The sequence below is a fragment of the Mustela putorius genome, unplaced genomic scaffold (genome assembly GCF_011764305.1).
Source record: "Mustela putorius furo isolate JIRA1106 unplaced genomic scaffold, ASM1176430v1.1 tig00003834_pilon_pilon_pilon, whole genome shotgun sequence".
NCBI lineage: Eukaryota > Metazoa > Chordata > Mammalia > Carnivora > Mustelidae > Mustela > Mustela putorius.
This window is the reverse complement of record NW_025421987.1, coordinates 110816260-110841012: the sequence shown is the minus strand read 5'-3', so window position 1 is coordinate 110841012 and position 24753 is coordinate 110816260. Positions and strand designations below refer to the sequence as shown.

Here is a 24753-nt window from a genome sequence, read left to right as displayed (position 1 = left end):
AATTTTTAGTTGTGGCAAATGACACACAACATAAAATTGACCATCTTAACCATTTTCAAGTGTACAGTTCAGTTATTAAGTGTGCAGTACAGTTATTAAGTACATTAATATTGTTGTCAACAACCTCCATCATCCATCTCTAGAACACTTTTCATCTTGCAAAACTGAAACCCTGTCTTCATTATCACTAACTCCCAATGACCCCATATCTCCAGCCTCTGCCAGCCACCATTCTACTTTCTGTCTCTATGAATTCCACTACTCTAAGTCCTTGTTAAGTAGGATCATATGGTATTTATATTTTTGGCTTATTTCATTTACCATAGTATCCTTAAGATTCATCTATATTGTAGCATATCAGAATCTCTTTCCTTTTTAAAGCTATATAGTATTCTACTGTATGTATAAGGACACTTTTTTTTTTTAATCAGTTTATCTCTTAAGGGACCCTTGGCTTGCTTCCACCTTATGACTGTTGTCAGTAATGCCGCTATGAATGTGTGTGCAAATACCTCTTTGAGACCTATCTTCCAATTCTTTGGGGTGTATACCCAGAAGTGGAATTTGTAGATCATATGGTAATTCTGTTTTTAGGTTTTTTTTTTTTTTGGAAACTATCATATGTTTTCCATAGCAGCTGAACTCTTCTATTCCCACAAAAAGTGCGTAAATGTTCCAGTTTCTTCACGTGCTTATCAACACTAGTTTCTTTTTGTTTTTGTTTTTGATAACAGCCATCCTAAGAGTGTTTTGTTTTGTTAGAAATAAACTTTAAGAATTTTCCCTTTGTGCTCCTTTGTTAGGGACGTTTGTTTTGTATATCGCAACTATTTCCTAATGAAGGCAACGGCCAATTATTCATGATTGGTAACACTGTGTAGGACAAAAGAGTAAAGAGATATCTTAAAATTAAATTTTCCAGATGATACTTAACCACCACGTACTGAACCTAAAAATGCAGGCAGATGAGGAAGGCGGGGGGGATGGACATTTACTTGACATCTACTGTGTGTGGACCTTTGCATTTGGCATTTTGTACCCACTAAGACATTTCACCTTTGTAACATTTCTACTGATACGGGCTAATACTTTCATTTTATAGATGTGGGGCTCAAAACTCAAAGAGAGAGTGACTTATAAGGTCAGATAGAGAATTTTAGAGTTGTGCCCAACCCCCTGTCAGTCTGATGTCAGAACCTGTGCTTTTCTCATTATCTTTTCCTATTTAAGTACAAAACACCTCATTTTCCAATCTGTATAATTTGTGAAGTACCTTTTTTCCTTCTTTTAAAAAATATTTTATTGATTTATTTAATTTATTTATATTAAAGATTGATTTATTTGAGAGAGAGAGAGTATGCATGAGCAGGGGGAGGGGGACAGAGGAAGAAGGAAAGTCCAAGCACATTCCCATGCTGAGCCCAGAGCCTGATGCAGGGCTCGATCCCACCACCCTGAGATCATGACCTGAGCTGAAACCAAGGGTCAGATGCTTAATCGACTTCACTACCCAGGCGCCTGTGAAGTACTTTCAGTGCAGATTCTCATGCATTCAATATAATGATCCCATGAATGGTTAGCATCAGTATTACTAAGGTCTGCATTTTATAAATGGAGGAAATTGTAATTCATAGAGTCATGTACTTATCCAAGCTCACAAAGCAAGTTGGAGGCAGAACTAGGACTTGATCCCAGGACCTTTCATTTTTGATCCAAATGCTTCTCACTTTACTGTGTTCTGTTTTACTGTCCCAGGCAACTTGTGTCATGAAGTTTTTTGAACTCATTAAATCAAAGTGAGATTACATTTGTAGACCCTCCTGATGAAAGCTCATGGGGTATACAATGCTTTCTAATTTATATTTAATCAATTTGGCAAAGATATAATATCTACCAGTCCCTTCCCTATCCAATACCTAGATCAAAAGTTTATATTCACTAATGTAATTTAGGAAGTCATTCTTCAAATCTTGATTGGATGGCTGCTGCATGCCACACAGTCTACTTAGGGTTGGAAACCCATAGATAAATTCTAAATACATATCCTTCTCTCCTAGAAGTTCTCAAAATAGCAGGAAACAATATAACACAGAAACGGGTAATAGCACACAATGTAACATAAAAAGCTTCTCAGAGGAGGTGACGTATGATCTATACCTTAAGAATGGTTTGGATTTCACTTAGAAGAAAAGGAGTTAAATAATGGTTGATTCTTTGTAGAACCAAAAGGAAAACTTTATCCAGTTCTAGCTTCCAGAAGGAAATGTTCAGACACACCTTCAGTTTTGCATGAGTACTGAAGTTTTGTCCCTCTGGCTTGAATGAATTAGTCAAAAAAATACAGATAATACGGATTTGTAAGATTTGGGGTTATCAGTATGGGTAGTTGATAGATGAGCATTCTGATTGCCTTGTAGGTGATCTGATCAGGTCTTTGAGGCTATAGAAGTAATTTTAAGGACAGTGTCATATTTTAATCATTCTGATGGTCTTTATTGGTTGGGTGATGGTGAAGATAGTTGCTTGACTGTCTCTATGTGTGTCTTTATTCCATAGGGAGAAAGAGGCCCCCAAGGCCTTCCTGGACCCCGAGGTGAGGAAGGTTGCCCAGGTGTGAGAGGACCTAAGGTGAGTATAGACCTTAAGCTGTGGAATTCTTTCCCTGTCCTGGTTTTATCCCTTGAGTTTGATGAGCATCTTACTTTTTCAACATAGTGTCTTAGCTCTTTCTCAGACTCAGGTTTTCCCACAAGTAGAGCCTAAGGAAAAGAATCAAGTGCAAACAGTTTCTTAGGAGGGGTTCTCAGTAAATACTAGTAAGACATGAGAGAAGTTAAGGAAGAAAGGTGACCTAAAAAGGGTATGGTATCAATTAGATGACCATGGTGGGTAGATAGAGCCTAATCCTGCTGAGGAACTGTGTGAACCAATGTTGAACATGTACCTCAATGTGGTCCCACCCAAGGGGAGAGAGCTGAGGTACTTATACCCCAAATTCTATCAGGTATTATTTGCAAGCTGCTCCTAGTGGGTATTAATTCTTCAGCACTCCTGAGCTGCATTGCATGTGGATAGGCTCTGGTACCAGAAAACGCCCTCAGGACAAGTCATAGCTCTGGCAGTTGGAAGGGGGTTTGAAAATACTGAAATTTCAAAGCCTAAAGAACTAAAGGGTGGGGCTACTTTTTTGGTAGTTTCATAAATGTCTCTTAACCTTCCAGGATTAGAGAATCTCCTTTAATAAGGCTAGTAAATTTTCTCTATAATCTCTGAGTCCTATAGAGAGTTTGTCTGACCATAGCCACCACATTTTGTACATTCTAATCAGTTACACTTCAATTAATTTTTCTTATTGTTCCTGGGAGACTTCTTAAGCTTCTTAAGCTTCCTAGCCAGTGTATTCTCATTTTTGTTTGAAAACATATGATTGTGCTATTAATAAGTGGCAGGTCATTGCCATTTCCTGCTCACCCCTACTATGTGAGGAGTTACCGGTATGAATTTCTCCAAGTCACAGGCAAAGGGGAGTGGTAATAATCAGAGTGCTGTGATGGTCATTATAGTTGCTGAAGAGGAAATCTTTATTTCCGTCTACTCATTGCATTTTCTTGGAATTCAGGAATATGTGGTTTCCTAAGTGAAACAAAGGTTTAAAAATCTTATTCAAGCTCAATTCTTTTTATTACTTTCTAACTTTAGGGAGCAAGAGGATTTTCAGGAGAGAAGGTAGGTGACGGTCCTTCCTCTTGTTTAAGCTAGAGAGCAATTTCTTTGGGAAACAGTCCGGAGTCCACTTGCTTTTCCTTTGTGTACATGAGGTGGGACTTAAAATTTTTTGACAAGGGGATATGTGGGATGATCTTAATAGCCAAACTGCCATGTTCATGAATGGTATAAAGCAGGGACATATATGAAAATGTATACTTATCTGTAGTAATTGAGCCAACATATCTGTCACATGATGCTCTTGAAGAGTGCGTCCTGAAATCAGGGGTTGGTAGTCAAATGGGAGATGGAGGCCAGTACGAGTTGATAGGAAAGGAGATGGCACAGTAGGATAACGACTTTACATTCAGATTCAGAGGCAAAGTACTCATTTGCTCATTCATGCACTCGAAAGATATTTTTGTAGGTACCAACTCTGTTCCCCACATTATCCTTGGACTGACTACAAAGTGATGAACAAGACAGACAAGGGCTGATTGAGCTTCTTTACTCATGTCTCCTGGAGCCACTGATTCATCCATATGGCCAAATATATATATATATAGCAAATATATCACATAATTGTAGTCTGAGAGTTTGGTGTGCTTATTTTCATGCACTAACTCAGCTGTCCTTTGGTTTAAAAAAAGTGCCTGAAACTTGACTTCCTTGTACAGATAGTAGGAGTAAATCAACTATTTCACACATGTAATATGCATTTTATTTGGCTTGCAAAACTCTGGACATTCTTTTTCAAAAGATGCTTTATAAGAAATATGTTTAAAAAATTTTATTTTTATTTATTTGAGAGAGAACAAGAGGGAGAGAGAGAGAGCATGAGCAGGAGGGGCAGAGGGAGAACCAGACTCCCCACTAAGCAGGACCCTGGGATCATGACCATACCTGAAGGCAGACATTTCACTGACTGAGCCACCCAGGTGCCGATATAATAAATACAACTGTCATTCTGAGATTGTTGGTAAAACAAAGGGCCATGAGTTGGAAGTGATGGAATATTTGATGAGATGGCACTCTGCAGGGGCCAGTTTTTACTCTTATTTAGTTAGTTTCAGGTTTTCCATTCTTAAGGAGTTTTCTTATGGTAAGTCTCCCCAAATACGTACATATGGATATAGTCCCATCTAATTCTTCCTTAATCTGAGAGATCTTCTGAGTTTCCATTATGTAAATTCATTCAGACATATTTGCCAGTCTTTTTATATTAAAAATGCCAATGACCAAAGAACCACCTTTAACTTGCAGAGAACCAGTGGGAAATGTTTCATTCAGTCTTGTGAAAGACTTGTTCCCAGTGCAAAAGTTGAAAAATAAGTCTTTCTATCCTTTAGATTTGAGTTTCTTATCTTTTTCTTTGGAAATTAAAATGGTCAGGAAAAAACAGTGTATAACACTAGGGACTATTTTCGGAATGAAAATGATCATTGTTTTTTAATATATGAATGCAGTATATAAACACCATTTCAGAAGGTCTAGATTCTCCTCCCAACTAAAACAAACATTAGCAAGGAAGTTAACATCAAAGCAGTAAGCACGTACACCTGGTCCTCTTTTCCCTAACAGTTTCATCTTCCTTTGCTCCACAGGGAAGCCCTGGTGATGAAGGTGTTGACGGCTTTGTTGGAGAACAGGTATAGAAAGTTTCTCATTTCTATGTTCCTCCTCTATTAGTTTGGTATTTATGCTCTGTATTTATACTTTAAAATATAAAACACTATACTGTATTTTATACTTATATGTATATTTTATACATAGTCTAGAAATGTTAGCATGCATACTCAACAGTGTCTAATCTATTACTTGCCCTTATCCTCAAAATATAAGGACCCTAGAAACATAGCTCTAATCAATTGTCTCCCATAATAACATGTTATAGTTCAGTATCTTTTTTTAAAATAAAATATTTATTTATTTGACAGAGAGAGATCACAAGTAGGCAGAGAGAGAGAGAGGAGAAAGCAGGCTCCCTGCCAAGCAGAGACCTTGATGCAGGGATCGATCCCAGGACCCTGAGATCATGACCTGAATTGAAGGCAGAGGCTTAACCCACTGAGCCACCCAGGCGCCTAGTCCAGTATCTTATTCCCATTTATTTTTGTTAAATTCTATCAATTAGATATTGTTATTTTTATTGCTTTATTTAATCATTGCTTATCCAGCTTTACCCTCATATTTGTTACTTTCCCCGTATGCCTTCAAAGGAACATGAAAGATCTTGTTTCTTTTCCTCCAGGTACAACTTTTAGAATTTCCTTTAATGGAGTTTATAAACTCCTTTGGTTTTGGTTTTTCTGAAAATTTCTTTATTTTACCATTTTTCTTGAAAGAGATCTTGGGGAAATAATGATTTTCTTTCAGCACTTAGAAAATGGAATTTCATAGTCTTCTGGCTTCTATTGTCTTCTGTCTCTTACTAGCACTGTTTAAGAAGTTATCAGTTATCCATCTTATCCTTCCAGCTTAAGAAGCTCCTGGGTGGCTCAGTGGGTTGAAGCCTCTGCCTTCGGCTCAGGTCATGATCCCAGGGTCCTGGGATTGAGCCCCATGTCAGAGAGCCTACTTCCTCCTCTCTCTCTGCCTGCTTCTCTGCCTACTTGGGATCTCTGTCTGTCAAATAAATATAAAAAAAAATCTCAAAAAAATAAGTTATCCATCAAATTCTTTGTTGTTACTTTTGTCAGCAATCTTAAAAAGATATTGTCATGCTGCTTTAAAAATTTCCCTTTCTTTCTAGTTTTCTGTGGCTTTAATATGTTGTGTCCAGGTGTGGGTCCCTTTTTTATTTATCCTGTTTGGAGCTCGTTAGGCTTTTGAATTTGAGCATTTGTGCCTTCAGTCAGTTTTGGAGACTCCTTAGCAAATTCTCATTTTGAAATGTTTACCCTTCTCATTTTCTCTATTATCTCTTTATGGAAGTCTAATTAGAAATCTGTGAGAACTTGTGCTATCTGCAATGTCTCTTAACCTCTTTCATATTTTCTGTTTGTCTTTCTGTACTGCATTTGGAGTACTTTCTCCAGTTTCAAGTTCATTAATTCTTATGTCACTTGTGTTTAATATACCATTTAACCTGTCAATTGGATTTTTAATTTCAGTTATTCTGATTTTCACTTTAAGAAGTTCTATTTGATTCTTTCTCAATTCTGCTTGGTCTCTTTTTTAACAGTTGCTTATTATTTTACTCATTCTTTTTTTTTAAACCTATTTAAATGAATGAAATATACTTATTTTATATTCTGCATATGATAATTCCAATAGCTGTAGTCATTACAAGTCTGATTTTGTTGCCTGTTGTTTCTGCTGGCTTCTCTCTCATGGTGTCTCCCTCACATGTGTTGTGAATTTTGATGGATAGATTGATTTGATTTTCTTTTTTCTCTCTTTTCCTTTTTTTCCTTCTTTTTCTTTATTTTTTCCTTTTTTGATGACTTTTGATTTAAGTTCATTTTTAAATGAACTTCATCTGTGAGATGTCATTAAGTTCTGCACTGAGGTTGTTTGCTTCTGTCTCATATGTGGTGACACGTCCTGTTGAGATCACTTCAAAATAAATGATGAGATTTGGTTTTTCACACTGCACTCATGGAGTGATCAGAATTCCTAAGGACAGCCAATCACTATTCTCTGGATTATTGCTTTCTCTTTACTCTGAACTCTAAGGATTTCTCTTGTTTTTTATTTATTTATTTATTTATTTTTTTACCAGCTCATGAGCATATGTGGAGTATCTTAAACTTGGTTATCTGGAATTTATATTATTTTCAAAGGAATGATTATTCAGGGCATTTAGTCTGTCACGTACAAGTTGGATGGTAAAGAAATTTTCCGCTCTTGGATAGAATGTGAAACTATGTGAAAAAAGTTTCTGGTGTGACTTGATATACAAAGCTTTTTTGTGTACTTATTTTTCTTTTTCTAGGGTAATCGTGGAGCCCCAGGGTCATCTGGAGAAAAAGGAAATAGGGGAAATCGGGTAAAGTATGAAAATATTCTTCTCTCATATTTCTACTGCATAAACTGACCTTGACAGTTTATTTTTAAGTTCTGGGAAATAATCCTCTAGTGGTTCAAGTTCTAGATTGGGAGTTAAAGGGCAATAAATATTAGCTCTTTGGAATCTTTAGTGAAGACCCTCTTATGCTGCTAGTGAAATGAATGATGGAAACTGGCGTCCTTAACCCTTGGAACAGTAATCACCATGCCCTCATGGGCTTTGCAAGGCTCCCTGTCACCAGTGATTAGTCTCACACCCAAGCCCTGTCAGCCACATCCTTCACTACTGTCAGTCCAAAAGTGTCCTTTCCAATAAGATTGTACTATTCATTGTCCCCTGAGAACCCTCGTACATGCCCACCTCTGTGTCTTAACTCATGCTAGGTACCCCATCCCCGAGTGACTTTTCAAGCTTCCATTTCCAGTGTTTATTTGAATATCATTTTCCCTCCAATTTCCAACTCCTCTCTTTCCTCCTCATCATACCCCCTTCTTGACCATATCTGTCTGTAGTGCCCTCTCCCTTCTCTACATCTTTCCCACATTATATTTCTATGTAAGGGAAGGCAGATGCCTGGTGTGTGTACCACAGCTCTACCTTCCTGTGCCCATGGTAGATATTACTAAGCAATTATGGAATCCAGCCAGAGGAATCCATCTCAGGACTGTTATACTCAGCTTCTGTTGATTGACTGGATTAGATAAGGGGTGGAGTTATGTTTTCGTGTACCCCTCATGGCATTAGAGTAATGCTTTTACCCCAAGATGGGGACTGATTTCCTGATAAGTAACACAGGGAGTCACAAGAAATGGTTTTTTTTTTTTTTTTTTTTAATTTTTACTTTTATTTATTTGACACAGAGAGAGATCATAGGTAGGCAGAGAGGCGGGCAGAAAGGAGGAAGCAAGCTCCCTGCTAGGCAGAGAGCATGATGCAGGGCTTGATCCCAGGACCCCGAGATCATGACTTGAGCTGAAGGAAGAGGCTTAGCCCACTGAGCCACCCAGGCACCCCAAGAAATGGTTCTTTATTGAGGGAAGCTTAATTGATAAGCTGCAATTTGGGGATTAGATTTTGGAGAAGGTGGGGGACACCCCACTTCTTTCAAGACTGGAGAGCCTTCAGTTTCCATCCAATTCAGTTAAATTCAATAAATGGATGTTAAGGGCTTCTAACTTGTAGAAGGTATCCAGCAAAACACTTAGAAAGTTAGGCATATCATAATAAGAACCAAATGCCAGGCTCTGTACTCAGCATTTTAATCGATTATTCCATTTAATTTCCATTGCAACCCGATAGAATGGGTACATCTGTTTCACAAAATGGAATCTTAGAGAAGTTGAAGAAATTTGCCTAGCTGGTAAATTGGATAGCAGGGTTGGAATTTAGAATTAAGTAACTCCCTTTTATCATTATATCAGGTGAGAAAAGAGATAAGGTAGAGTTACAAGTAACAATAAGAAGGGGCTTTTTTTTTTTAGAGTGTAGAGAACATTCCATTCCCTGCGTGTCTGAGAACCAGATCTCAGAGATGAGTCCCATTTCATTAGGGTCAGAGTGTGGCATAGACCCTCTAGACCAAGGCATATAACACAGCTTGAAAAAGCTTCCTAGGGTGGGGGCTCTTCCCAACTCTGCAGGAACTACTACACAGAGGGGGTACCATTAATAGTACTTTAAAAAAAATTATGTTATGTCACCATAAAACAGTAGGATTTTTTTTTGTCTTCTATATGCATTTAGTTTTTTTTTAATTTTTTATTTTTTCAGCTTAACAGTATTCATTATTTTTGCACCACACCCAGTGCTCCATGCAATCCATGTCCTCTCCAATACCCACCACCTGGACCCCCCAACCTCCCACCCCCCGCCCCTTCAAAACCCTCAGATTGTTTTTCAGAGTCCATAGTCTCTCATGGTTCACCCCCACCTTCCAATTTCCCTCAATTCCCTTCTCCTCTCTATCTCCCCTTGTCCTCCATGCTATTTGTTATGCTCCACAAATAAGTGAAACCATATGATAATTGACTCTCTCTGCTTGACTTATTTCACTCAGCATAATCTCTTCCAGTCCCGTCCATGTTGCTACAAAAGTTGGGTATTCATCCTTTCTGATGGAGGCATAATACTCCATAGTGTCTATGGACCACATCTTCCTTATCCATTCATCCGTTGAAGGGCATCTTAGTTCTTTCCACAGTTTGGCGACTGTGGCCACTGCTGCTATAAACATTGGGGTACAGATGGCCCTTCTTTTCACGACATCTGTATCTTTGGGGTAAATACCCAGTGGTACAATGGCAGGGTCATAGGGAAGCTCTATTTTTAATTTCTTGAGGAATCTCCACACTGTTCTCCAAAGTGGCTGCACCAACTTGCATTCCCACCAACAGTGTAAGAGGGTTCCCCTTTCTCCACATTCCCTCCAACACATGTTGTTTCCTGTCTTGCTAATTTTGGCCATTCCAACTGGTGTAAGGTGGTATCTCAATGTGGTTTTAATTTGAATCTCTCTGATGGCTAGTGATGATGAACATTTTTTCATGTGTCTGATAGCCATTTGTATGCCTTCATTGGAGAAGTGTCTGTTCATATCTTCTGCCCATTTTTTGATATGATTGTCTGTTTTGTGTGTGTTGAGTTTGAGGAGTTCTTTATAGATCCTGGATATCAACCTTTTGTCTGTACTGTCATTTGCAAAACAGTAGGTTTTAAGAGAGGCAACCATTTGCTTATAAGGTCATAGTCTTACGGCAAGTTGCTTTACCTCACTGGTTCTCTTTCTATAGTAGGAGCGCTAGAAATACTTTTCTCTTTTTTTGCCCCCTTTTCATGAGATCTTGCTGTGTCAGTGCTGCCCATGTCTGTGATAGAGAGAGCCTTCTTCTTATGTGTGAAATACTTGGGTTACTTTAGTCATTTTTCAGTCATGCATTTTAATGACTAGGACATAAAACATCTAAATATATCTTCCAACCAGTTAGCGGTATCTACAAAGTTAACAAGTCTTCTACCTTTGGTAAGGTCTTCTGTCATAACACTTCCAATCTTCCAAACTAGACAAGTATCTTATCTTTAAAAATGGCTAGTATTCAATTCACAAGAGAAATACTTTTTCTTGTGAATAGGAATATCAGGGAGAAGTAGAAAGATCAGGGACTTAGGAGTAGAGAGGACTAGGTCCAACTTCCCTGAGCCTTGGGTTCTTCGCCCACACTATGTACTTCCTGAGTTGTAAGGATTCAGCGAGGTAATGCACACCTAGGGCCACATAAACAGACTTCCAATAAAAGTATGCTCTTTTCTGCATTGCAGTCTCACCTATTTAACTGCAAATGCTTTAAAGTTCAAGTACTAAATTGCTCTTTTAATGTGATTCTCATTTTCCCTCTTAATGTTCTCTTTCCTTTAGGCAACAGATGATCTTTTAAAGTGACACTTTTTTTTTTTTTTCCTGTGATTTAAGGGCTTGACAGGACCACCTGGATCTCCTGGAGAGCACGGAGAGCCTGGGCTAAGAGGAGACCCTGTAAGTGCTGGGTGAGGGATTAGAGCTGCTTTTATCCAGGGACTTAGAAATAGTTTGCTTAGACGCAAAGACAACAATTAATTATTCATCAATGAGGCATCTGTTCAACCTATCTTAGCCTTGCAACGAATAAGAGATTTGTGAAAAGACCCCATCTTATAGAACATTTAGGTTCTTAAAGAACTGAATGCAACTTTAATTGCATTGAGTATTCAGGATTTCTGAGCAGCCTGGACAATTAAAATATCTACTTTGGTACCTTTAAAAAAATCATATTTCCTTTCATTTCTTTTCCTATCTTTCCCATCCATTTGAGGTAAGCAAACTTTTCTTTTCTCAGGGGGATCCTGGAGCAGATAGTTACATCCAAGGCCCTAAGGGAGAAAAAGGAAGGCGTGGACATAGGGTAAGATGGTTTCTGTTTGTTCAGGGATGCTGGAACATGTGGGAAAGATGCTAGCTGGTGAAGAAGGCTTGAATGTTCTGGTTGGATCAGCATAGAGAGCAAAACTGTGGCACTCCACTGCCTGTAGAGACAGGAGCTCAGAACGCTAATCTCCACTTAACAGCCTTGTCCTGGCATCCTTGTCTTGTGGTTCTTTTTTTTTTTCCCTGAAAAAACAAAAACAAAAACAAAAAAAACCTCATTTCCCACAATACTAGTAACACAAGTTACTTAATCTCCTTTATCTTTAGTTTCTTCATCTCCAAAATGAAAGCATTAGGCTCAGTGATGCCTAAGATCTTTTCAGTTTAAAAATTCTTCAATTTCATAACGATGTCTTGATTTAAAAGTGGTCAGGCCATTACATGGCTGACTCACTATTCACCACTGCCAGTCTTGATGTGAATTGAATACTAGCCATTTTTAAAGATAAGATACTTGTCTAGTTTGGAAGATTGGAAGTGTCATGACAGAAGACCTTACCAAAGGTAGAAGACTTGTTAACTTTGTAGATACTGCTAACTGGTTGGAAGATATATTTAGATGTTTTATGTCCTAGTTATTAAAATGCATGACTGAAAAATGACTAAAGTAACCCAAGTATTTCAGTCCTCACATCTTATCATTCCCAATTTCCAGAAACAGCGTCTGCACAGCAAAATGTTTATAACTGGAAAGTACCCTCTATTTGCTTTGGACTCCAAATTACCTTCTTTGACAAAACTTTAGGATGTTGATTCTCTTCCCTTTTGTGGCTCATTCATATCCATTTCATATATGTCCAGTCCCAAGTACAATCCAGTTTGTAACAGGATCAGTACTATGTAGCTATGCCAGAAAACTGTCACTCCTTACTACAATAATTTCTAATCTTGTTATTAATTATATTTATTTTGAATGAACTCCATTGAGATGGTTCTCTTGGGTGAGTTGAGATCAGAGAGTCCAGTGAATAGATACTCAATCAGTTATGGGATTGAGCTAAGAGAAGAGCAGGCCAGCACCCCTTAACCGATCTGGGCCCTGGTTTCCTCATCTGCAAGGTGGGAAGGTTAGAGAAACCATTTATAAGCTTCCATGAGTTAGTGGTTGTCATGGGAATTAAAATGTATGAATTGAGTTCATTTCCATGATTTGCTCATGGTTTTACAGCTGGAAAAGCACTCCAGCCTCTAGACAAACTGTCCAGTACTCTGTGCATCACAGCGCCCCAGCCATGGGGAGAACCTCCTGCTTGCAGTTTTTAGAGGTCTCCATCGCTGACTTTATAGCTAAAGGCTAACTTGGAACATTAGATCCCTGAATTGCGTGTGCAAACCACAATTGTGACCCTCTGAAGTGGTGCCACGTCACACCGCACTTGTGTTCCACGTGGTTTCTACTCCCGTGCTGAGCTCAAAGAAGGGTGCTAAGTATTTCCTGAATAGACTTGGGTAATAAAAGTCACTCTCACCAGTTACATAAGCCTGCTGCTGCAGAGGCTGAAATTCTTGAGGTAGTCCATTAAATTCCATTAGAAGATAGACCTCTAGGGGGCAGTCTTTCCTCGGTACAGGTTTCCTTGGCTATCCTGAAGCAGAAGCAGAGCGTTCCTATGAAACCAGTCATAAACAGAAACGGAGTAAGCAAAGAAGCAATTACCATTAATTTCCGTGGAGACATGTGTAAGTGTTCCCAGACCCCCCAAATAACCTCTCTTAGGCTTCCCTGTTACCTTAGGACACATCTTGCTAAGGGATGCACAAAATAAATTGAGATGAATGGTTGCTCACAGAGTTCAAAGCTATGGTTGCTGCAGGCTGAGATGATGCTCAGTTCGGTCCCTGGGGAAGAAGCATGGCTTGGCAGGGCCTCTGTAAAGGCTCAGTGCAAAATACATACTGAACGTTGTTTTCACTTTTTGCCCTTTTTCGTAAAAGTGAAAATCCTCTTTGTATTTCTTTTGGTTAGTGAAACCTGGTACTAATGTAGATCTTTCATAAAAGTGACGTGGCTGAACACACACTTTTAAAGAGGGAGGATACCTCTATTTGGTTCTGAGTTGAACCAAAGAGCAGATTCTATGTTGCAGTTTGGATGGAGACAGTCCCCTGAAGGAAGCAGTCTTTTAAACGAAACAGAAACTTCATTATACACCCAGTGTGGGGGAAGGAATGCAAAACCCGTCCTGCTTTTCCTCACTTCTGAAAAGGAAAACTAATACAAGCCTTTTGGAAGGCAGTCTGGCAATGCACAGCAGCTAGGGCTACTGTTTGTTGCTTGTATATTTTAATATACAAGTTTATATATATTCATATGCAAGTGACAAAACCTAACAGTGTTTAGCTAATAAACATGTTTTTGATAATCCAGGGAAAGGTGATTCCTGGATTGATGCATAGCTCTATGATATCATTAAAAGCCAGGGATGTCATCAGGGACTCAGCTCCTTTCTTCCCCGGTTACATCTTCAGTGTGGTCCCTGGGCTTAGCAGCCCAAGCATTTGTCTTCATGATTACATAAAATGCCAGAAGGAAAGGCGCTTTCCTTTCATCAGGTCATGGTCAGCAATATTCTCTTTTTGTCCCCTTTGGCGCGTTGACTGGCTCCCGTGTGCCCCGCCTGCCCAAGATACCAGGGAAAGCATGTTTCTAACAGAGGCAAGTTTCTGACAGAGATTACCATGACTGATTCAGACTTGTCATAATTCGTTCCTTGGGGCTGGGTGTGTTGTCCCAAATGAAACATTTTCTCAGCGAGAAAGAAAGGGGCAAGAGTGTTGTGTAGCCCCCAACTGCATCTGCCATGGGTTGAGGTTTGTATATCCTTTGATCCAGTCTCTCCAGTTCTAGAGATTTATCTAGAAGCTAATCATGGACCAACACAAAAATTTAGCTCCAAGGATGGAGATTAGATTATTAGATTTTAAATCACTACATTGCTTGACTGTCCAGTGATAAGGGATTGTTTATATAAACAATGGCACACAATAAAATATTACTAAGCTGTGAAAAAGTTTAGAAGACTATTTCATAACAAGGAAAACATTCATGATGTAATATTAAGTGAAAAGACCAGATTACAAAACTCTATATTCAGTAAGAGCCCAAATTTTTTTAAAGATTTTATTTACTTATTTATTTATTTGAGAGAGTGAGAGAGAGCATGAGAGAGGAGAAGGTCAGAGAGAAGCAAACTCCCTCCTGGGCTGGGAGCCTGATGCGGGACTTATCCCAGGACTCTGGGAACATGACCTGAGCCGAAGGCAGTAGCCCAACCAACTGAGCCACCCAGGCACCCAAAGGTCCAAATTAGTAGAATATAGCTATATCTGTTCTGGAAAGATAAACACCCAGAAATTAAGCTTTTTTTTTTTTTTTTAACCTTACCTTCTGAAGTTTTGAAACATTCTATGATGAACTTGTATTTTTTTTTTTACCCTGGCTTTTCATTTTGAAAAATTTTAAATCTACAGAAAAAGTTGTAGTTGCAAGAACAGCATAGTGTACACCGATTTTTATCATTTAGCTGTATTTGCTTTATGTCTTTCTATACAAATACATAGGTAATATTTGATATATTGATATTGAGCTATTTGATTACTTACTTACTTAATCAAGGATTAATTGAAGGTCTTATAACATTTCTCTTCCAAATAGTCAGCAAGTATTTTTTTTTTAAAGACTTTATTTATTTGACAGACAGAGATCACAAGTAGGCAGAGAGGCAGGCAGAGAGAGAGGGGGAAGCAGGCTCCCTGCCAAGCAGAGAGCCGGATGCGGAACTTGATCCCAGGACCCTGAGACCATGACCTGAGCTGAAGACAGAGGCTTAACCCAATGAGCCACCCTGGCGCCCCCAGCAAGTATCTTTTAAGAGCAAGTACTTTTTTTATATAAACAAAATACAGTCATCACACTCAAAAAATTTAATATGGCACAAAATTATTTTCTAATATGCAGTCCATATTTAGATTTCTGCACTTGCCCAAATGAGGCCCTTGTCTGTGTTTATTGTTGTTGTTCTGAAATCTAATCAAGGACTGTGTGGAATATTTAATCATCTTGCCTTGGTAGTATCCTTCAATCACAGCTGTTGTCCAGTTATTTGTTTCCATGACATTGACATTTCTGACCAGTTATTTTGCTAAACATCCTTCAGTTAGGATTTGTTTGATAGTTTCCGCATGACTAGACTCAGAATAAGCATTTTTGGCAGATTAAGCAAGGCAGTATCCTTCTTCTTTTCATTTCTTTATTTCTTTATTTTTAATGAACATAAAATGTATCATTTGCCCTAGGATGGTGGTTCTTCTTTTTCTTTTTCTTCTCCTTCTCCTCCTTCTTCTTTTAAGATTTTATTTATTTGCCAGAGAGAGAGTGAGTGAGAGAGAGAGAAAGTGCACAAGCTGGGGAGCAGCAGGAGGGGGAGAAACAGGCTCCCTGCTGAGCCTAATGTGAGACTCAATCCTGGGATCATGACCTGAACTGAAGGGTTCCTAGGCGGTACCCTTCTCAATCATCAGGAGGGACACTATGTTGGCTGTCTCATTACTGGTGCATTAATTTGGTCACCTGTTGAAGATGAGGTTCACCAGACTTATCCATTGTAAGGATAGTTTTTCCTTCCTTGTAATGATCAAGTAATCTGGCGATGATACTCTGAGACTGTAAACTTCTTGTTTCCCGACAGTCTTTCACCCAGTGATTCCAACATCTGCCCAGATGATTCCTTTGCTATGCTGCAAAAAACTGTCTACTATTGAAATGAGAAAATGATAAGCATTTTAAGAAAAAAAATCTTTTAAAAAATCTAGACCAATCATGAGAGTGCCTTGTCTGAAGACTCCTTTCTCATTCAGCCTACCATATTAAAAATAATTCCCATTATAAAAGTAACACTACCAGGGCACCTGGGTGGCTCAGTTAGTTAAGCGTCCAATTCTTTTTAAAGGTTTTTTTTTTTTTTTAAATTTATTTATTTGACAGACAGAAATCACAAGCAGGCAGAGAGGCAGGCAGAGAGAGAGGAGGAGGCAGATTCCCTACTGAGCAGAGAACCCGATGCGGGGCTCGATCCCAGGACCCTGAGATCATGACCCGAGCCGAAGGCAGAGGATTCAACCCACTGAGCCAACTCTTGATTTCAGGGCAGATCATGATCTCGGGATCCTGGGATCCAGCCCTGTGTGGGGCTCCATGCTCAGCAGGGAGTCTGCTTCAGGATACTCTCTCTCCTTCTGCCCCTCATTCCTCTCTCTCAAATAAATACATAAATCTTAAAAAAAAAAAATTAACACTACAGATATTTGGGAATACAGAAAAGTAAAATGTAGAGAAAAATTTAATAGTTCCAGTAGCCAAGAAAAACTTCAGTTTACGGAACTTTCCTAACTTGTTGATGGCAAATCTACTCTCCCTGAGAAGGTCAGATAAGGATCCCATGGGCTCATTTTAATGTGTTCTAGTATAGTATAAAGAAATGAGGAAACATCATTTTGTCTTTCTCCATATTCAGGATAAATTGTTCTTTCAGAAAATTTAACATACTTGAATGTTATGACACATTTTTTCTCCTTCTTAAGCTTCTGAGAAAACACAATTTTTAATAATTGCATACTATTTCAAAAAGTGTTTCTTATCATAATTTTATCAGCATTTCCCTCATACTGTGGGATATTTATATTGTTTCAGAATTTAATATATTATAAATAACAGCTGGAAGAACAGCTTTGCACAAATGTTTTTATTTCTGTATTTCACATTCTTTTCCTATTTATGTGTTCTTACTGAGTTGGCATGTGACTTTATTGCGTATCTGAAAATATCCCTACTTGGAATCCAAGGTGGTTTCCATTTCTCCTGAAAGACGGGCTCATTTTCTCTGGACTTCACTCATCTTCTCATTTCTGACCTTGAGGAAGTGAGAGCACTAGAGCATTTCCTCATCCTGACCATGTGTAACCTCTCCCTCTGTTATCTTTAGTCCATTTTGGTCACTCCACACGTGCAGAGACTCGCTCTTCTGCCTTCTGTTTCTGTCTGCCACTCTGCACCTTATATGATGGGTAGGAAGGGAAGTACTGGTGTTTTTCAAATATTAAGCACAGTTTATTCAGGAATATCTCTGACTACTGTCCCAGCATGATGAACACTGAAAAGTTGTCACATGAACAATCTCTGGGGAACAGTGCCTACAACATGGCTATTTTAAAACACCAGAATTAATGCATTTGCTTCTAGAGAATTACTGACCAACAGAACTTTCTGAGCTCCAATATCCTATGTCTGTGCTAATATGGTAGCCACTAGCCACATGGAGTTACTGGACCCTTGAAATATGTATAGTATAACTGAGAAACTACCCTTTAATTTAATTCTAATGAATTTAAAATAGATAGCCACCTGTGACTAGTGGCCTCTGTATTGGAGAGCTCATGTCTGAAGAATAAATGCAGAAGAGTGTAGACCTCTAAACTTTTATATTCCCTTTACTTCTTCCTTTTCAGGGACATTCTGGTTTTGAAGGACCTCAGGGGGAGCCTGGAAATGTTGGCCCTCAGGTTAGTACAACCACTCATGGGTCTTATTTCAGCTGTTTTTTGTGGAGGAGAGAGGTCGGCTGGGCTGAAAATTGGCTTGTTTCCTTTTCTAAGGTCTCTGCTTCCCTTCTACTCTTAGGGGTCAAGAGGAAGACAAGGTGTGCCAGGGCTGAAGGTCAGTGCTTTCTGGAAAGGCTTTCTTCTCACTCCACAGATGTACCTACTTCAAATAGTTCTCTCTGACGTCAAAGGGAGTTCTGGTTGGGCTGTTTGAGGTTGCAGGAGGATCACTGAGAAGTTTTCATTAAGACCTTTTCCATGAAGAAGAAAAAGTTAAGATGGTTCTCTGCTTCACCTCCTACCTGGTATAATATTTCATTTAGGTTGAAAGGAAGCTAATAACTTAGTGAATGGTGTTACCTCTGAAATCATGACTTTTTTCATTTAAAGAAGTGGGACTTCCTGTGGGTACTCTAGGGGATCTCATAGTCCCTAAACAATGAAAAAAGATTGAGTTTTTAGCATTTATTCAAAAGGGATTTGTGGGTGGGATAGAGGCTATCTCTTTGGGGGAATTGTATTTTACTAAGCAATTATTTAGCATCAGTCACTGTGCTATGCCTTTATTTCTAACACTTTAAGTAACCCTTCTAAGGCCCCAGGAGTTAGGAGCACCATTGATTACATTTTACAGATAAGAGAAAAGATATAGATTTAGCAAAACTCGTCAGAGGGCACATGGCTAATAATCAGTAGAAACAGGATTCAAATCTGAAGATCAGGATGCTCTTATAAATTTACAAAATAAATTTATTATATAGTCTTCTTTCTAACACAGTGTGGTCATGCTTGGCTGTTGTTGGTTGTGTTTTTGTTGTTGTTGTTTGCTTGTTTGTTTGTTTGTTTTCAGCATTCTCATGATTTACAGATGGAGGAAAAGTCACAGATGGATTTATGTCAACTCTGAGTCCCTCTGAGTGTGTGTGTGTGTGTGTTGGGTAGTGACTTCTGACCTCCTAGATATAAAAGAAGATGGAACTGCTAGTCTTCAGATCAAACAGGTTAGAAAAGCACGGATATTGAGAAATCCAAAGTCAAACAAGTTCTGTCAACACCAAGTAAAGTATTATTTCTCACAAAATGTTTAGGATTTGAAATCAATTCTTTTTAAAAAAAGACATATATTTGAGAGAGGAAGGGAGAGAGAGAGCGAGTGAACAAGCAAGCACAGTGGGAGAGGGAGAAGCGGGCTCCCGGCTGAGGAGAGAGCCTGATGTGGGGCTTGATTCCAGGACCCTGAGATCATGACCAGAGGCAGACACCTAACTGAACAATCCAGGTGCCCTGAAATAAATTCTTAAATCGATATTCTCTTGTACTATTAATTTGGTTTTAATACTTGTAAAATAAATGTCTTGAACTATCATTTTATCCTATTGTTTTTACCCCCACAAGGCAGAAAGAAATAGACTAAGTTATGAGGAAATTAAGTGGCTCTAGGCAATAGAAGAAATTTCTTACTCTTGAATTATTTAAGTCTTTTGTGATGCTACGTGTAGTTTATCTAAATGTCTGCTCTGTTCACTGTGGATTCTCTGCTCAGTTGGGTCATGGTTATTTTTGTTTTCCTATGTCACCCCATCTCCTGTGTTACTCTTTTTTAAATTTAATTTGAATAAGAGTGAAGCCTGTGCATATATTGAAAGTCAAACTGCATTCATAAGCTTAATAGTGAAAGATGTCTTCCTGTCTGTTCTTTCCAGCTCTTCGGGAATACTCAATTTCATCTCTGTGGGCAGTTCTTCTGATATTATTGCTGTTTTTCTTTTCTTTTTTATTTTATTTTACTTTACCTTACTTTATTTATTTATTTATTTAATTTATTTTTAATTTTAAGCATGACAGTATTCATTATTTTTGCACCACACCCAGTGCTCCATGCAATCTGTGCCCTCTATAATACCCATCACCTGGTACCCCGACCTCCCACCCCCTGCCCCTTCAAACCCCTCAGATTGTTTTTCAGAGTCCATAGTCTCTCATGGTTCACCTCCCCTTCCAAATTCCCCCAACTCCCTTCTCTCTATCTCCCCATGTACTCCATGCTATTTGTTATGCTCCACAAATAAGTGAAACCATATGATAATTGACTCTCTCTGCTTGACTTATTTCACTCAGCATAATCTCTTCAAGTCCCATCCATATTGCTACAAAAGTTGGGTATTCGTCCTTTCTGATGGAGGCATAATACTCCATAGTGTCTATGGACCACATCTTCCTTATCCATTCGTCCGTTGAAGGGCATCTTGGTTCTTTTCACAGTTTGGTGACTGTGGCCATTGCTGCTATAAACATTGGGGTACAGATGGCCCTTCTTTTCACTACATCTGTATCTTTGGGTAAATACCCAGTGGTACAATGGCAGGGTCATAGGGAAGTTCTATTTTTAATTTCCTGAGGAATCTCCACACGGTTCTCCAAAGTGGCTGCACCAACTTGCATTCCCACCAACAGTGTAAGAGGGTTCCCTTTTCTCCACATTCCCTCCAACACATGTTGTTTCCTGTCTTGCTAATTTTGGCCATTCCAACTGGTGTAAGGTGGTATCTCAATGTGGTTTTAATTTGAATCTCTCTGATGGCTAGTGATGATGAACATTTTTTCATGTGTCTGATAGCCATTTGTATGCCTTCATTGGAGAAGTGTCTGTTCATATCTTCTGCCCATTTTTTGATATGATTGTCTGTTTTGTGTGTGTTGAGTTTTTTTTTTTTTTTTTTTTTTTTTAAAAAGGATTTTATTTATTTATTTGACAGAGAGAAGCACAAACAGCAGAGGCAGAGGGAGAGGGAGAAGCAGGCTTCTCTCTGAGCAGGGAGCCAGATGCGGGACTCCATCCCAGGACACTGGGATCATGACCCGAGCAGAAGGCAGATTCCCATATTTGTTGTTGTTGTTTTTTTTTTTTTTTTTTTTTAATTTTTTATTTTTTATAAACATATATTTTTTATATACATATATTTTTATCCCCAGGTCTGTGAATCACCAGGTTTACACACTTCACAGCACTCACCAAATCACATACCCTCCCCAATGTCCATAATCCCACCCCCTTCTCCCCAACCCCCTCCCCCCGGCAACCCTCAGTTTGTTTTGTGAGATTAAGAGTCACTTATGGTTTGTCTCCCTCCCAATCCCATCTTGTTTCATTTATTCTTCTACCCACTTAAGCCTCCATGTTGCATCACCACTTCCTCATATCAGGGAGATCATATGATAGTTGTCTTTCTCTGCTTGACTTATTTCGCTAAGCATGATACGCTCTAGTTCCATCCACGTTGTTGCAAATGGCAAGATTTCATTTCTTTTGATGGCTGCATAGTATTCCATTGTGTATATATACCACATCTTCTTGATCCATTCATCTGTTGATGGACATCTAGGTTCTTTCCATAGTTTTGGCTATTGTGGACATTGCTGCTATAAACATTCGGGTGCATGTGTCCCTTTGGATCACTACATTTGTATCTTTAGGGTAAATACCCAATAGTGCAATTGCTGGGTCATAGGGCAGTTCTATTTTCAACATTTTGAGGAACCTCCATGCTGTTTTCCAGAGTGGCTGCACCAGCTTGCATTCCCACCAACAGTGTAGGAGGGTTCCCCTTCTCGGCATCCTCGCCAGCATCTGTCATTTCCTGACTTGTTGATTTTAGCCATTCTGACTGGTGTGAGGTGATATCTCATTGTGGTTTTGATTTGTATTTCCCTGATGCCGAGTGATATGGAGCACTTTTTCATGTGTCTGTTCGCCATCTGGATGTCTTCTTTGCAGAAATGTCTGTTCATGTCTTCTGCCCATTTCTTGATTGGATTATTTGTTCTTTGGGTGTTGAGTTTGCTAAGTTCTTTATAGATTCTGGACACTAGTCCTTTATCTGATATGTCGTTTGCAAATATCTTCTCCCATTCTGTCAGTTGTCTTTTGATTTTGTTAACTGTTTCCTTTGCTGTGCAAAAGCTTTTGATCTTGATGAAATCCCAGTAGTTCATTTTTTCCCTTGCTTCCCTTGCCTTTTGCGTTGTTCCTAGGAAGATGTTGCTGCGGCAGAGGTCGAAGAGGTTGCTGCCCGTGTTCTCCTCAAGGATTTTGATGGATTCCTTTTCGTACATTGAGGTCCTTCATCCATTTTGAGTCTATTTTTGTGTGTGGTGTAAGGAAATGGTCCAATTTCATTTTTCTGCATGTGGCTGTCCAATTTTCCCAGCACCATTTATTGAAAAGGCTGTCTTTTTTTCCATTGGACATTCTTTCCTGCTTTGTCGAAGATTAGTTGACCATAGAGTTGAGGGTCTATTTCTGGGCTCTCTATTCTGTTCCATTGATCTATGTGTCTGTTTTTGTGTGCCAGTACCATGCTGTCTTGATGATGACAGCTTTGTAATAGAGCTTGAAGTCCGGAATTGTGATGCCACCAACGTTGGCTTTCTTTTTCAATATCCCTTTGGCTATTCGAGGTCTTTTCTGGTTCCATATAAAATTTTAGAATTATTTGTTCCATTTCTTTGAAAAAGATGGATGGTACTTTGATAGGAATTGCATTAAATGTGTAGATTGCTTTAGGTAGCATAGACATTTTCACAATATTTATTCTTCCAATCCAGGAGCATGGAACATTTTTCCATTTCTTTGTGTCTTCCTCAATTTCTTTCATGAGTACTTTATAGTTTTCTGAGTATAGATTCTGTGTCTCTTTGGTTAGGTTTATTCCTAGGTATCTTATGGTTTTTGGATGCAATTGTAAATGGGATTGACTCCTTAATTTCTCTTTCTTCTGTCTTGCTGTTGGTGTAGAGAAATGCAACTGATTTCTGTGCATTGATTTTATATCCTGACACTTTACTGAATTCCTGTATAAGTTCTAGCAGTTTTGGAGTGGAGTCTTTTGGGTTTTCCACATATAGTATCATATCATCTGCGAAGAGTGATAATTTGACTTCTTCTTTGCCGATTTGGATGCCTTTAATTTCCTTTTGTTGTCTGATTGCTGAGGCTAGGACCTCTAGTACGATGTTGAATAGCAGTGGTGATAATGGACATCCCTGCCGTGTTCCTGACCTTAGCGGAAAAGCTTTCAGTTTTTTCTCCATTGAGAATGATATTTGCGGTGGGTTTTTTCATAGATGGCTTTGATGATATTGAGGTATGTGCCCTCTATCCCTACACTTTGAAGAGTTTTGATCAGGAAGGGATGTTGTACTTTGTCAAATGCTTTTTCAGCATCTATTGAGAGTATCATATGGTTCTTGTTCTTACTTTTATTGATGTGTTGTATCACATTGACTGATTTGCGGATGTTGAACCAACCTTGCAGCCCTGGAATAAATCCCACTTGGTCGTGGTGAATAATCTTTTTAATGTACTGTTGAATCCGATTGGCTAGTATTTTGTTGAGTATTTTCGCATCTGTGTTCATCAAGGATATCGGTCTATAGCTCTCTTTTTTGGTGGGATCCTTGTCTGGTTTTGGTATCAAGGTGATGCTGGCCTCATAAAATGAGTTTGGAAGTTTTCCTTCCATTTCTATTTTTTGGAACAGTTTCAGGAGAATAGGAATTAGTTCTTCTTTAAATGTTTGGTAGAATTCCCCCGGGAAGCCGTCTGGCCCTGGGCTTTTGTTTGTTTGGAGATTTTTAATGACTGTTTCAATCTCCTTACTGGTTATGGGTCTGTTCAGGCTTTCTATTTCTTCATGGTTCAGTTGTGGTAGTTTATATGTTTCTAGGAATGCATCCATTTCTTCCAGATTGTCAAATTTATTGCCGTAGAGTTGCTCATAGTATGTTCTTATAATAGTTTGTATTTCCTTGGTGTTAGTTGTGATCTCTCCTCTTTCATTCATGATTTTATTTATTTGGGTCCTTTCTCTTTTCTTTTTGATAAGTCGGGCCAGGGGTTTATCAATTTTTATTAATTCTTTCAAAGAACCAGCTCCTAGTTTCGTTGATTTGTTCTATTGTTTTTTTGGTTTCTATTTCATTGATTTCTGCTCTGATCTTTATGATTTCTCTTCTCCTGCTGGGCTTAGGGTTTCTTTCTTGTTCTTTCTCCAGCTCCTTTAGGTGTAGGGTTAGGTTGTGTACCTGAGACCTTTCTTGTTTCTTGAGAAAGGCTTGTACCGCTATATATTTGCCTCTCAGGACTGCCTTTGTTGTGTCCCACAGATTTTGAACCGTTGTATTTTCATTATCATTTGTTTCCATGATTTTTTTCAATTCTTCTTTAATTTCCCGGTTGACCCATTCATTCTTTAGAAGGATACTGTTTAGTCTCCATGTATTTGGGTTCTTTCCAAACTTCCTTTTGTGGTTGAGTTCTAGCTTTAGAGCATTGTGGTCTGAAAATATGCAGGGAATGATCCCAATCTTTTGATACCGGTTGAGTCCTGATTTAGGACCGAGGATGTGATCTATTCTGGAGAATGTTCCATGTGCACTAGAGAAGAATGTGTATTCTGTTGCTTTGGGATGAAATATTCTG

At 38.8% G+C, this 24753-nt stretch overlaps 1 protein-coding gene across 2 annotated transcripts in view; it reads left to right on the top strand.

Annotated features, from left to right (window-relative positions):
• The window catches only part of LOC106003286 (collagen alpha-4(VI) chain-like), a 118488-nt gene that overhangs the window by 45856 nt on the left and 47879 nt on the right, over positions 1–24753 (top strand). For both annotated transcript variants that reach the window (XM_045088928.1, XM_045088927.1), the window contains exons 13-20: positions 2557–2628; positions 3700–3726; positions 5310–5354; positions 7643–7696; positions 11184–11246; positions 11587–11652; positions 18180–18233; positions 18352–18387. In XM_045088928.1, the coding sequence (XP_044944863.1) occupies positions 2557–2628; positions 3700–3726; positions 5310–5354; positions 7643–7696; positions 11184–11246; positions 11587–11652; positions 18180–18233; positions 18352–18387 (417 nt within the window). The remainder of the gene's footprint in view (positions 1–2556; positions 2629–3699; positions 3727–5309; positions 5355–7642; positions 7697–11183; positions 11247–11586; positions 11653–18179; positions 18234–18351; positions 18388–24753) is intronic.